Source organism: Syzygium oleosum, unplaced genomic scaffold (genome assembly GCF_021117445.2).
Source record: "Syzygium oleosum isolate NSW1041296 unplaced genomic scaffold, Sole_v2.1 Sole_v2.11, whole genome shotgun sequence".
In the NCBI taxonomy this organism is placed as follows: Eukaryota; Viridiplantae; Streptophyta; class Magnoliopsida; order Myrtales; family Myrtaceae; genus Syzygium; species Syzygium oleosum.
Window position 1 is genome coordinate 9,867,648 of NW_026607495.1, and position 12,531 is coordinate 9,880,178.

Sequence of the window (12,531 nt, forward strand, 5' to 3'; positions counted from 1 at the left end):
AATAAATGAATGATTTGGAAAAAAAATTTCCTAAAAAGATCGCTTGTATTGTTTAAAATAATTAGTCAATGGAAAATAATTTTACTGGCAACGACAATTTATATCTAAAATATTTTTCGTTTGTTCGTTCATTTATTCTTGTAAGCGATACAAATAGTGATTTTTAGAAAAATGTTTTTCAAAACACTCATTTTTCGCGAAACAAACGGAGTCCAAATTAACTTTCATATGAATTCTATAAGGGAAAAAAAAACTATTTATGGGGATTTTAGATTTTTCACCGAAATTAAAATTTCAAATAAAAGAAGTAAAGCGCAATTATAAATAAAAGGGTTAATACCACGAAAAATCCTAAACTGGTACACTTGTGACACATTTACACCCCCCCCCCTCGCCGATTCTGCGACGGCCGAGGCGAGGCCGGCGAGGGCCGTCCCTCGCCGCCGCCCAGGCAAGGGCGACTCGCTGACGCAGCGAGGGCGACCGCCGGCTTCCGCTCTCGGTTTGCTGTCGGACCGGCGACCGGCCGTAGTTTGAAAATGAAAAAAGAAAAATTCAAAAAAAAAAGAAAATTAAAAAAGAAAAATTCATAAAAAAATAAATAAATAAAATTAAAATTAGTTCGAAAAATAGTAAAATTGATGAAAAAGCGCGATTATAAATAAAATCCAAGTTGGACGATCAGATCTTGGGACTCATGCAAGTGGTCGGTCAAAGACTCGGAAGATAAAGACGAAGCGCGCGCAGTGGTTGAAGTCCCAAAGCTTTCCTCAAACGACGTCGTTTTGGAGCTGACGTCCCCCGGTCGTCCTTTGCCTTTTTCACTGCAACCCTCCGTCGTAGCCGCCGGCCGGAGGATTACAATTTTCGGCCGCGGCAGATCGGATTTGTGTTGGGAATAATAGCATTCCTATTTTTCTCCCCTTTTCTCTTTCCGCCTGTGGAGGAGAGAAAAATGCCATCTGTGTTGATGTCAAAAGAAGGGAAGAGGTGAAAATTGTCAGTAAAAAGTTCTTCATCCTTGGAATTATCTGGTCGGTTCGTATCCGAATCGTGCTTAATGGAAAATCTGTCTATGGATTACTTTGTTAATGTGTTGATAATACGACATGGGGAGTTTACAATTAGGGTTAATACCACGAAAAATCTCAAACTGATACATTTGTGATAAATTTAGCCAAAACTAATTTTTTGACAATGAAAAATCCCAAACTTGTATAACTGTGACAATTTTATCTCGAACTAATTTTTTTACCATAAAAAATCCCAAAATGGTATACCTGTGACAAATTTACCCCGAACTAAATTTTTGACAACCAAAAACCCCAAATCGGTACACTAGTGACAAATTTACCTTCCGTTAAATTGGATTAATATCACGAAAAATCACAAATTCGTAAATTTGTGACAAACAGAGGGGTAAAACCCTAAACTGATACACCCGTCAACTACCATGTGTCATCAAACTCAGCAATTTGATAGTAAAATTTAACGGAAACTAACATAGGGTAAATTTGTCACATGTGTACCAGTTCGGGGTAAAATTATCATAAGTGCACCAATTTGCGGTTTTTCGTGGTCAAAAAATTAGTTAGGGGTAAAATTGTCACATGTGTATCAATTTGGGATTTTTCGTGATATTAATCCTTACAATTATTAGGACTATGTTTTTCGTTTTTTAATAAATTTGTTCGATTCAAAGATTCATGAGTTTCTCGGTAGTGATTCTCCTATGAGTGACCCTCTAGCATTCTAGAAAGAAGACCGAATCTCTTCATCAGTTTGATTTCAATTCAAATTGGTGTTTTACAATTGGTTTCGGTCGTTAAAATCTAAAAAAGGCGAACCGGAGAAGATCACAACAACTTATCATATTTTGACAAACGATAGAGCATGGTAAATTGGTGTGGAAACAAACCAACTTTTTTGGGAAATTATCTCTACAGAGCAGCAGAGTGAAGTTTTGCAAATTGTAGATGGTCAAACCAGTGGTTACTCGTGGGATTTGAATTTCAAGCGACCATTTAAGGTCTAATGACTATAAATTCAGCCAAAAGGTAGAAACTATGAAATGTAATTGTATTTCTCTGTAGAAGTCTGAGTGTCTTTAATTAGAAAAGCAAGGGTCTGAGTATGGTCAGGACTACTTGTATATATAGAAGCAGAGCTACACGTAGAAGGAAGCATATTCAGATGTTGCAACATTTCAAGAATTATGTAGTGGATGTTAGCTTCGATTTGAATCGTTAGAGCCGGGAGTGGAGTAGGAAAGGCCGAACCATTATCAATATACTTTGCATTTCTTCTATCGCTTAAATTTCTTTATATTTTGTGGATAAAAGATAAGTGTTGTTTGGGGTTAGAGAAACACTACGGGTGTTTGAGTTCTTCAAAATATGGTTGTAATTCCTATTACATAGCTTGACTTAAACATAATTTTGTGGTGCTCTCCTTAGGTCTAATCGACCTAACCACAAGAATCAGGCGTTCGAGTTGATGCATTTCTTATGGCTTGATTGCTTGTTTTCAGCAACAATCGATGTGCTCGTAATGCTATAAACATTTGAACTATCGAGAACAGTGCACAAGATAGCAACTCATCTTTGGTTATTAACCGCCTCTCACTATTATCATTCGTGAAAGACAGTCAAAAACTATTTTGCGGCCATGGTAATGAATCATGGAATGGATCCACTTCATGTGCATTTGTTCCACTTTCACGAGTCATTACTTTAGCATTTCCACTACTTTAAAATGATTGTCGTGTACACAATAATTTGTATATTCGTATTCAAGAGTACAAAAGGAATGAGTACGCATGGGAGACGTGAATTTTGACCAAATGATAGTAGGTTAAGATCGAGACATGGCCATTTGGTTCATTTTGCAAATGCACTCATTGTGGAGTGCCTTTGGAATGGTGTGAGGAAGCATATGAATTACGCTTGGAACAAGCACGTGTGTCGAGTTCGATTCATGTCTTGAGAGATGTAGAAAAGGAATTTATATTCTTTTTGCGTATTGTATATTGATTATTATTCGAACGATTAACTTTGGAGACATGCACGCTAATTAATCGAATTTACGTCAACTTAGTTGATAGATACCATCAATATTCTTTTAGAGAAATTGTCCAATTAATCATGAACCTATTGTATGGATATCAATTCAGTTCTAAACTTTTCAATTTGCCCATTTAGTCTTAAAGCATTGCTGGAAATTGCTAACGTGGCGGTATGCATCCATATAATCGGTTTAAAACCGATTGATTAATTTTTTCAAATTTTTGAATCTACCATTACTATTTCTTTAAGATCACATGTACTTCCATAGACAATGCCAATTAGTTTTTTTTTATAATTATTTTATTTAATGTTCTTGAGTAGCTCAGACCCCTCGCCCTTCATATTACTTCCCTCGCCCTTCTTGAGTAGCCGATGCCAGCCGTTCAGCCAATGCCGACGTGTGGCAAATTTTTAAATATTTTTTTACTTTTATTTTCTTTCCTCCCTTCATCATCAACAACCTCTGGCCGGTTTCGGCGATCAACCAGAGGTGGGGGCCGGTGAGGTCGACCTTGCTCACACCTGGCGAGGCTTGTCCTCGCAGTCACTCGCGAGGTCGAGCCTCACCTAAGCATGGAATCGACAACTGGCGAGATTGACCTCTCCCTCATTAGAGGTCGGCAGGGCCGACCTCGCTGGCCCCCGCCTTTGGAGGTTGAAGATGAAGGGAGGTAAAGAAAAGAAAAAAAAGGAAAAAGAAAAGAAATTAATAAAAAAATTTGAAAAAAGTAAAAAAAATAATTACAAAATTGCCACGTCAGTGTTTGCCGAATGGCCAACACTAGCCGGTGTCCACGTCAGCACTGGCCAGCAAAAATTGACCGGATGGACTGAATTGGTACAATTACAAAAGGTTTATGACTGAATTGATACAAAAAAAGTTTATGACTGAATCGACACAATTGTAATATATGAAAGTCTAACGGAAAATACTTTTGAGTTACCGGTACAAGTTTGGATATTGATGAGATGAAAAAAAGTTAAGGTATCGGTTACCCACGAAGACAAATTTAGGATTTTTTATGGGGTTATCTTTTTTTTTTCATGAATTCCGGTTCTAACCTTGTCATATCTCTTTGTAACGAATTTCAATAAATTCATACAATCAAAATTATTACTCTTCCAAAAGAAAACAGGATAGGTCATGAGAGTTAGTAGAACTTGGTCCTTTTTCCTTGTGCAATTCCCCCAACAAAATCAATAAAAAGCTACGCACCCTAATCGATTTTAGCAACTTTTTCGGTCATCTCATGCTCCAACACACACTCAAAACCACCGCCAACATGGAATACAACGATACGACTTGCAATTTTTCCTTGTCGACACTCGAACGCTCGAACGAACAGCATCATGAAGACTAGAGAAGACAAACACAGGACTCTCCAACATGCTGCAACGACACACTCATTCGTTCGAGCACTCGAAAGATGGCACGAAACATTGTAATCGATTGACTATTGAAATTCAGATGTAGAGCTGAGAGATCTGTCTCGATTCATTCCTGAAAATTGGGTTTTTCATGTTGGGATGGAAATCTTTATCTTCGAGACCCAATCTTGAAAACATGAAAATCATGGCTATATAGGATCATCGTCCCTCGCATGATCCAATTTCGAGACACATCAAAGGAACACACGATAACTTTTTGCCCGGGCGAGGCGAATGTCGCGAATCAACTTATTGGCAAAAAACGACCGATTTATTTCGCAGCTAAATGTGCAAAAATAAGTTCCCTTGCCATTATTCCTACATTGACATTTTTGATAATGTACCCTAAAAGTTGTAGATATGAAAGAAACGCTTTCGAGAAAGTGGGTAATTGAAAATTATATAATTTACAGATTCCTAAGTTAGAAAATTATAAACTAATCAAATGACATTAAGATATACCGTAGGTGTTCCCCCCCACACCCGCCCTCCTCTCTTTATCTGCATCACATTGAACAATGTGTGGTCCATGTTTGGGTTAATTTCGATGTTGCACTTGGTACGATCAAGACATAATTAGGTTGCATAGAATTGAGCGAGGGAGTGTAAAAAGAAAGAAATAAAAAGTGAGATTCTAAAAATTCGAAATATTCCTTTTTTAAAAGGCTATCGGAGATGGAAATTATATTTTGCAAACACTTGAAAATATATGTAGGTGTCCGGTTTGATTATTGGCATTTATGTTTTTAATTACTTTCAAATTCCGAAAAATAAAAGTAGATATGTAAATTATCGACCGGAGAGAGTGGGTAGCTATGAGAATTTATCTAAGAAACCCCATAGTGTACTTTTTTTTTTGCACGAGCAAATTTGAGATTAAAATAGTGTCTGCTTGGGTGGTCACGAAAAGTTTATGCTGGCAACGTACTGTATATAAAAATCCTGATTATAATCCTTAAATCAAGAACGTTAGAGACCGCTGCGTATGATTTTCAAATCGGTATACTGACCTACTTTTGTGATATCATCTTTAAAAGCATGAATTTGAGTTTCGTCTATCACTTGATATTTGGAATGAGAGGAGTATAATGCTTGAATAATTAATAGGCAAGCGTATTTCGTGGTAAGAAAAAAAAATGAAAAACCATATTGGACCATTCTCTAAGGCTATGTTTGGGAAAGGAAGGAAAATGGGAGAAATGAAAAAATTGGGTGGATATTGAGAAGGATTAAAATTTTGGTGAAAAGATATGTCGATGGAAACAAAAAAAGAAAAATGTAAAGCGAAAATTATATAAATAGCCTAAATTTTTATTTCTAATATTAGATATTATCCCCACATTTTGAAATCTATAATTATCATCCTCATTTTTCACAATAAATTTCATGTTATACCTTTATTTACCAAATTACCATTTTAATTCCCAAACAATCTTCAGCCACAATCTCTCCCTTATTCAAGAGGCTAGCTCGGTCCAATACATCCACCACAAACATCTCCCATTCTCCACCCGTGAGGGGGCTTAGGAGGCCGTTGTCGACCTCAGATCCGAGGCCGAGCTTGAGGACCGATGTTGAAACGGCATAGACCTTAACGGCCATGGCCGAGCTCTACGACAGAACCTGTGAACCGCCTCCTGCAGAGTCTCTTGGCAGGCCGCGACCCTCGTAAAAGCTCGAGGCCAGCCCTCTCACAGCGGCTTCCGACCACCGCCGTGCCGTGCCGCCCCGTGCGAGGAGAGAGAAAGGCCGGGGTGTGGAATTTTAGGCAATTCATGAAGGCAAATGAACATTACTACTACTACTATTAGGTGGAGGAGATGGGAAAATGGAAATTATTTTGTTTTGTAATGTTTGGGGCAATATCTAATATGAGGAGTAAAATTAAGACATAGTTTTTATGATTATCCAGACAAACAATAGTTTTTCACTACCCCCAAAGCCCAACTAGGCCAAAACCTTTCTCTCTCCTCAACCCCCCCATATATCTACCCCCCAAACATCCATCACTCTCGCCGGAAGTTAGAGAGAGGAAAGCTTGAACCAGAACCACCACCACCACCGCCACCACCACCAAGAAGAAGCCATGCATCTCCACTTCTTCTTCTCCTTCTCCTTCTCCTTCCTCCTCCTCCTCCTCCTCCTCGCCGGAGCTCCGCCGTCCCTGTCCCTCAACCAGGAAGGCCTCTACCTCCACGGCGCCAAGCTCTCCCTCTCCGACCCGGACTCCACCCTCGCCGCCTGGGACGACCGCGACGACTCCCCCTGCGGCTGGCCGGGCGTCGGCTGCGGCGGCGGCGGCGGCTCCGTCACCTCCGTCGACCTCCGCGGCGCCAACCTCGCCGGCCCTTTCCCGCTCCTCCTCTGCCGCCTCCCCAACCTCACCTTCCTCTCCCTCTACAACAACTCCATCTCCTCCGCCCTCCCCGCCGGCGTCTCCGCCTGCCGCTCCCTCGCCCACCTCGACCTCGCCCAGAACCTCCTCACCGGCGACCTCCCCGCCTCCCTCGCCGACCTCCCCGGCCTGGCCTACCTCGACTTGGCGGGCAACAACTTCTCCGGCGCCATCCCGGCGAGCTTCGGCCGGTTCCCGAGGCTCGAGGTGCTGTCCCTTGTGAACAACCTCCTCGACGGCCCCATTCCGGGCTTCCTCGGCAACATTAGCACTCTGAAGATGCTGAACCTCTCGTACAACACGTTCACGCCGGGTCAGATCCCGCCGGAGCTCGGGAACCTGACGAACCTCGAGGTGCTCTGGCTGACCGAGTGCAGCTTGACCGGGGAGATCCCGGAGTCGCTCGGGAGGCTCAAGAGGCTCACCGATTTGGACCTCGCCATCAACTACTTGGAGGGGACCATACCGAGCTCGCTCACTGAGCTGGAGAGCGTCGTCCAGATTGAGCTCTACAATAACTCCCTGACGGGGGAGCTGCCGCCGGGGCTGTCGAAGCTGACCGCATTGCGGTTGCTCGACGCGTCGATGAACCGGCTGAGCGGCGCGATTCCGGACGAGCTGACTCGGTTGCCTCTCGAGTCTCTCAATCTCTACGAGAACCAGTTCTCCGGCGAGCTGCCGGCGAGCATTGCCGACTCGCCGAACTTGTATGAGCTGAGGCTGTTCAAGAACCGGCTCACCGGCGACTTGCCCAAAAATTTCGGCCAGAATGCGCCACTGACATACATAGACTTGTCAACCAATAACTTCTCCGGCGAAATCCCGGCGAGTTTGTGCGCTAAAGGCAAGTTGGAGGAGCTTCTCATGATAGAGAACTCGTTCTCGGGACCCATCCCGGAGCCGCTCGGCAGTTGCCGGAGCTTGACCCGAGTCCGCTTGGGCAACAACGGGTTGTCCGGTGAAGTTCCCTCGTCTCTCTGGGGCTTGCCTCGGGTTTATTTGCTCGAACTTGCGGACAACAAGTTCTCAGGTCCCATTGGAGAAGAAATAGCGAGTGCTAGTGCTCTCTTCTTTTTGAGTTTATCAAGAAACGAGTTTACCGGGTCTCTACCAAAAGCGATTGGGACTTTAGTGAGCCTTTTAGACTTCTCAGCAAGCGAGAATAAGCTTACTGGGTCACTGCCGGAGAGTATTGTGAATCTTGGGCAGTTGGGGAGGCTTGATCTCCACCAGAATGAACTGTCTGGTGAGTTGCCCAGTGGCATTCAACAGTGGAAGAAGCTGAATGAGCTGAATTTGGCAAATAACCAGCTCTCAGGGAGTATCCCTGGTGAGATTGGGAGCTTATCGGTGCTCAATTATCTGGATCTCTCGGGGAATCGGTTCTCCGGGAGAGTACCGGTCGAGTTGCAGAATCTGAAGCTCAATCAGCTCAATTTGTCCTACAACAGGCTAACCGGTGCTCTGCCTCCGATGTTTACTAAGCAAATGTACCGAAACAGCTTCTTGGGTAACACTGGCTTGTGTGGAGGTGGACTGAAGGGTCTATGCAATGGCGGAGACGAAGAGAGAAACTCTGGTTACGTGTGGTTGCTTAGATCGATCTTTATACTTGCCGGGTTGGTTTTTATTGTCGGTGTCGGTTGGTTTTACATGAAGTACAAGAACTTCAAGAATGCCAAGAGAGCTATCGACAAGACGAAGTGGACGCTAATGTCATTTCACAAGCTTGGCTTTAGTGAAGACGAGATCTTGGATTGTCTCGACGAGGATAATGTTATCGGAACCGGATCCTCTGGGAAAGTATACAAGGTTTTGTTGAGCAATGGGGAGGCGGTGGCCGTGAAGAAGCTTTGGGATGGACCCAGGAAGGGAAGTGAGAGCCATGATGTTGAGAAGGGTCCTGTGCAGGACGATGGCTTTGATGCTGAGGTTAAAACTCTTGGAAAGATTCGGCACAAGAACATTGTGAAACTCTGGTGCTCTTGCACTACAAGAGATTGTAAGCTTCTTGTTTATGAGTACATGCCTAATGGTAGTTTGGGTGATCTGCTGCATAGCAGTAAAGGAGGGCTGTTGGATTGGCCTACGAGGTACCGGATCGCGGTGGACTCTGCTGAGGGGCTCTCTTATCTGCATCACGATTGCGTGCCTCCAATTGTTCACAGGGATGTGAAGTCGAACAACATCTTGTTGGATGCGGAGTTCGGAGCCCGGGTGGCTGATTTCGGAGTTGCTAAGGTGGTGGAACGGACCGGGAAGGGCCATGAGTCGATGTCCGTGATTGCCGGTTCTTGTGGCTATATTGCCCCAGGTTTGTGATAAATAATTTCTTACTGCATTACCCGTTCTTAAACTTATCTGATCCGTATCTTGCTGAACTCGTCTTAGGGGCATCTTCATCTACCGCACAAGTTAAGCAAAATCTTGGAAGAGCATGAACATTGCAGTTTGTCCATCTAAATTTTAAGCACAAAAGTTTTCTAGTTGGCGTCATATCGGGCATATGTCGTTGCGATTAAAGATATCATTCAGATTCTTTTAGCAGCGTAATTTTTCTGAGGGGAACATTGGAGATATAGTTTTTTGGTCTTAGTTAAAGGGGAGATGCTGGTTGCTGGGGCACACGCAGCTTATTTCTGGAAAAGTTGTAGAAATTGCAGCTTTTTGATCCAAGCTTTCATCTAAAATATTGGCTCAGTAGCGTAAAGAGGGTCTCTGTTATGCTATTGTAAATTGGTCTGTTTTTCCTCTTCATGTTGTATATGGATTACCAGAAAACTGCAGCGTGCTAAAGTGAATTAATCATTTCTTTATCTTCATATTATATATGGATTAGCAGAAAGCTTAAGTGTTTCTTTTAATTGACTTCCTGCAGAATATGCGTACACACTCAGAGTGAATGAGAAAAGCGACACCTACAGCTTTGGCGTTGTTCTTCTAGAGTTGGTCACAGGGAGACGTCCCGTGGATCCAGAGTTTGGGGAGAAGGACCTGGTCAAGTGGGTATGCATCACTTTAGATCAGAAAGGTGTGGACCATGTGATTGACCGGAAACTCGATTCCTGCTTCAAAGAAGATATATGCAAGGTCCTCAACATCGGACTGCAGTGCACGAGCCCTCTCCCGATTAACCGGCCATCCATGAGAAGGGTCGTGAAGCTGTTGCAAGAAATCAGTGCCGAAAATGCGCCGAAGAAAGCCTACAAAGATGGCAAATTGACGCCCTATTACTATGACGACGCCTCGGATCCAGGAAGCATGGCTTGAGAAGTTTTTATCCCTCTTTGTCACAGGAAGGAGAAACTATTCTCCTTTTGAATTTTGCAGGGTACTCTCAGTACGCACTCATTCTGCCCGACACTTTGCTTCAATGACGAAGAGATCAAAAGCCGTTAGAAGAGATTTTTCTTTTTCGAGGTGGAAATATCCAAGAAGAAGAGGGGTTGGCCAGGAAAGAAAGAAGTTTGGTGCATATTTACACCTGTAAATTTTAATATCATCATTTGAATTTTCTGTTCCACCGGGTTTGTGAGTAGGTTCTTGCTTTTACACCTCCTCCCTGAGAGTCCTCTGCCCTTTGTCTTCGAGGTTCATTTGAAGATGCATTCTCTCTGGTATAGTCGAGGTGTTTCTGAAAATGAGAAGCTGTGGCTTTTAATTACAATACCTGCGATAGTGAAATATATCACTTTTGGCTTTCCGTGCTTCTGAGGTGAAAAATCTTGGATTTCTTGTGTGTAAATCTCCTTTTGCAGTCAAAATTCTAATTTCATGCTAATCTTCTTGCTTTTATGTTAAAAACTCTATCTGTGACTTTTGACAACTGATCCAGAAAAGTTCCCATTTTCTGAAAGTGCAGCAGGATCTGGAATCTCGCAACCTGACTTCTTAAAATATGTTTATCTTTCCTACTTGGTACTTAGTACCACTTGGTGCTCGCGTCGATGCAAAGGGGACAAAACTGGAAGCAAGTTCTGGAGACGGAAGAAAATCTTGAAACAGGCACTGTTCTCTGATTTTGAGCAGGTTCAGGTGCCTCATTTTGCACCTCTCTTGCTTGCAGCCTCTATGGCATTTAATCCTCTCTATAAAACTTACCACCGAGACCCAGAAATTGCCATATCTACAGGAAAAAATTGTTAATTTATGGAAATTTACAATCAAGGAAACAGTAAAAACGCCTTCCCTTTATTCTGCAACGGCCCGAGCTTTCTTGTGTTATGTGTATTAAATATTTTGGAACTTGAGTTACCTCTTGTTAAGCATACTTAATTAGTGTTTCGAGTGCTTATGAAGTAAACATGTTAATTAAAAATGGGAAAAAAAAAAAACAGAGAAAGGAACGGAAGGATCCCACTGCACAGGATCCTGAGAGTCTGTGCTGGACGTTCGACTTACATGCGTCTTGGCTTCGCTCTGATGACGGCAATCTTTGAATTTTCTTGGGTGTCTGGTTAGCAGTTACCTCAAGAATGAGGGAGTGGCTAAAAGCTATGAATGAGTTGTGAAGGTTGTCTGGTCTGGTAGGTTGGTTCCCCTTTTGGTCATTCAATAGCCAAGGGACCCCATCCTTTATGCTACTGCTTTTACTCCCTTTAGCATTTTAGCTGAAAGTTTTCAGTCTATTTAAAAAACGGCTGAGGAGGTGGAGGAGGGGATTCGAGCTGCTTGAAAATGGGCTTTGGTTGGCCAGTCTTGAAAATTTCAAAATCAATTTCGATATGGGTTTTGGTTGGCCAGTGTTGAATTTTCAAAATCAATTTAAAAAAGGCAGCCCCACTTATGAAAGCGGGTAACAAATGGGTTACCTTGAAACTAAGATATGGATCATAAATAGGTTTTAAAAAAGACAAGCTCAAACAAGATGGGTTTTATTGGGTCTTTTACAAACCCATTCTTAACCCATTGATGACGCTTGCTTTCAAAGCCCCTATCGCCCTCATGAAGAGTCACGATCTCTACGCTTGGTTCAAGCAGTTCATTTCAAGCAGTTCAGAAATGGAGATCTGATCGCGGTAGAACCGGTGAAGGCGGCGCGGCTACGGCGACAATTAATAATTGAAGCTGTCATGCGCCGCCCATCGGACCTCCATGACCACTTTGAGAGACTTCCGATCAAGGCTCAACTGTCTCTCTCCATTGCTTAATCTCCATCTTCCTAGCCGTCTCTCTCTTCCGACAGAACTCCTCAATCCGCTCGCTCTTACCGGACCCTCAAAGTGAACAAGAAGCCCCGACTTGACTTTGCCACTTCCGTCGGCCCAACAATTACTCCGTCAGGGAAACCTGAGGCCTGTGATTCGCTAGATTTAAATCCTGTCGGGGGGCGTCGCCGTTTGGGCCGCCATCATCGGGGGCGCCGTCATGTCCGAAATCCTAGCCTTCTCAAGCTCGAACTTCTTCTATGGCTAGGGTTTTCGTTTTATTTTGCAGAATTTTTTTATTTTTTGTTTAGTTAATTTTGAAGAATTAGTGGGCCTTTTAATTTGTTTTTCTCATGGGTTATATGGGTGGGTTTAGGTTAGATCTGGGTTGGGTTAGGTACAAATCATTCAAATTGCTTAGTAAATAAATGGGTCAATGTGAGTTAAATAGTTGGATTTGAATTGAACTCATTTTAGATCCACCCAAACTCGACCC

The 12,531-nt window shown here is 42.9% G+C and overlaps 1 protein-coding gene across 1 annotated transcript; it reads left to right on the forward strand.

Moving 5' to 3' along the window:
• The first annotated feature begins 6,508 nt into the window (after window positions 1–6,508).
• LOC115680494 (receptor-like protein kinase HSL1) lies at window positions 6,509–10,591 on the forward strand. Its single transcript, XM_030604296.2, has 2 exons — window positions 6,509–9,202; window positions 9,767–10,591. Exons 1-2 carry the CDS (start codon window positions 6,580–6,582, stop codon window positions 10,156–10,158), a joined length of 3,015 nt encoding a protein of 1,004 aa, XP_030460156.2. The 5' UTR covers window positions 6,509–6,579; the 3' UTR covers window positions 10,159–10,591.
• The last annotated feature ends 1,940 nt before the right edge of the window (window positions 10,592–12,531 follow it).

Excerpts from the sequence above, each read along its gene's own strand:
- LOC115680494 (XM_030604296.2), top strand. The coding sequence starts at position 6,580 with ATGCATCTCCACTTCTTCTTCTCCTTCTCCTTCTCCTTCCTCCTCCTC. Across the intron at positions 9,203-9,766 it reads TTGTGGCTATATTGCCCCAG|AATATGCGTACACACTCAGA; the intron begins GTTTGTGATAAA and ends GACTTCCTGCAG.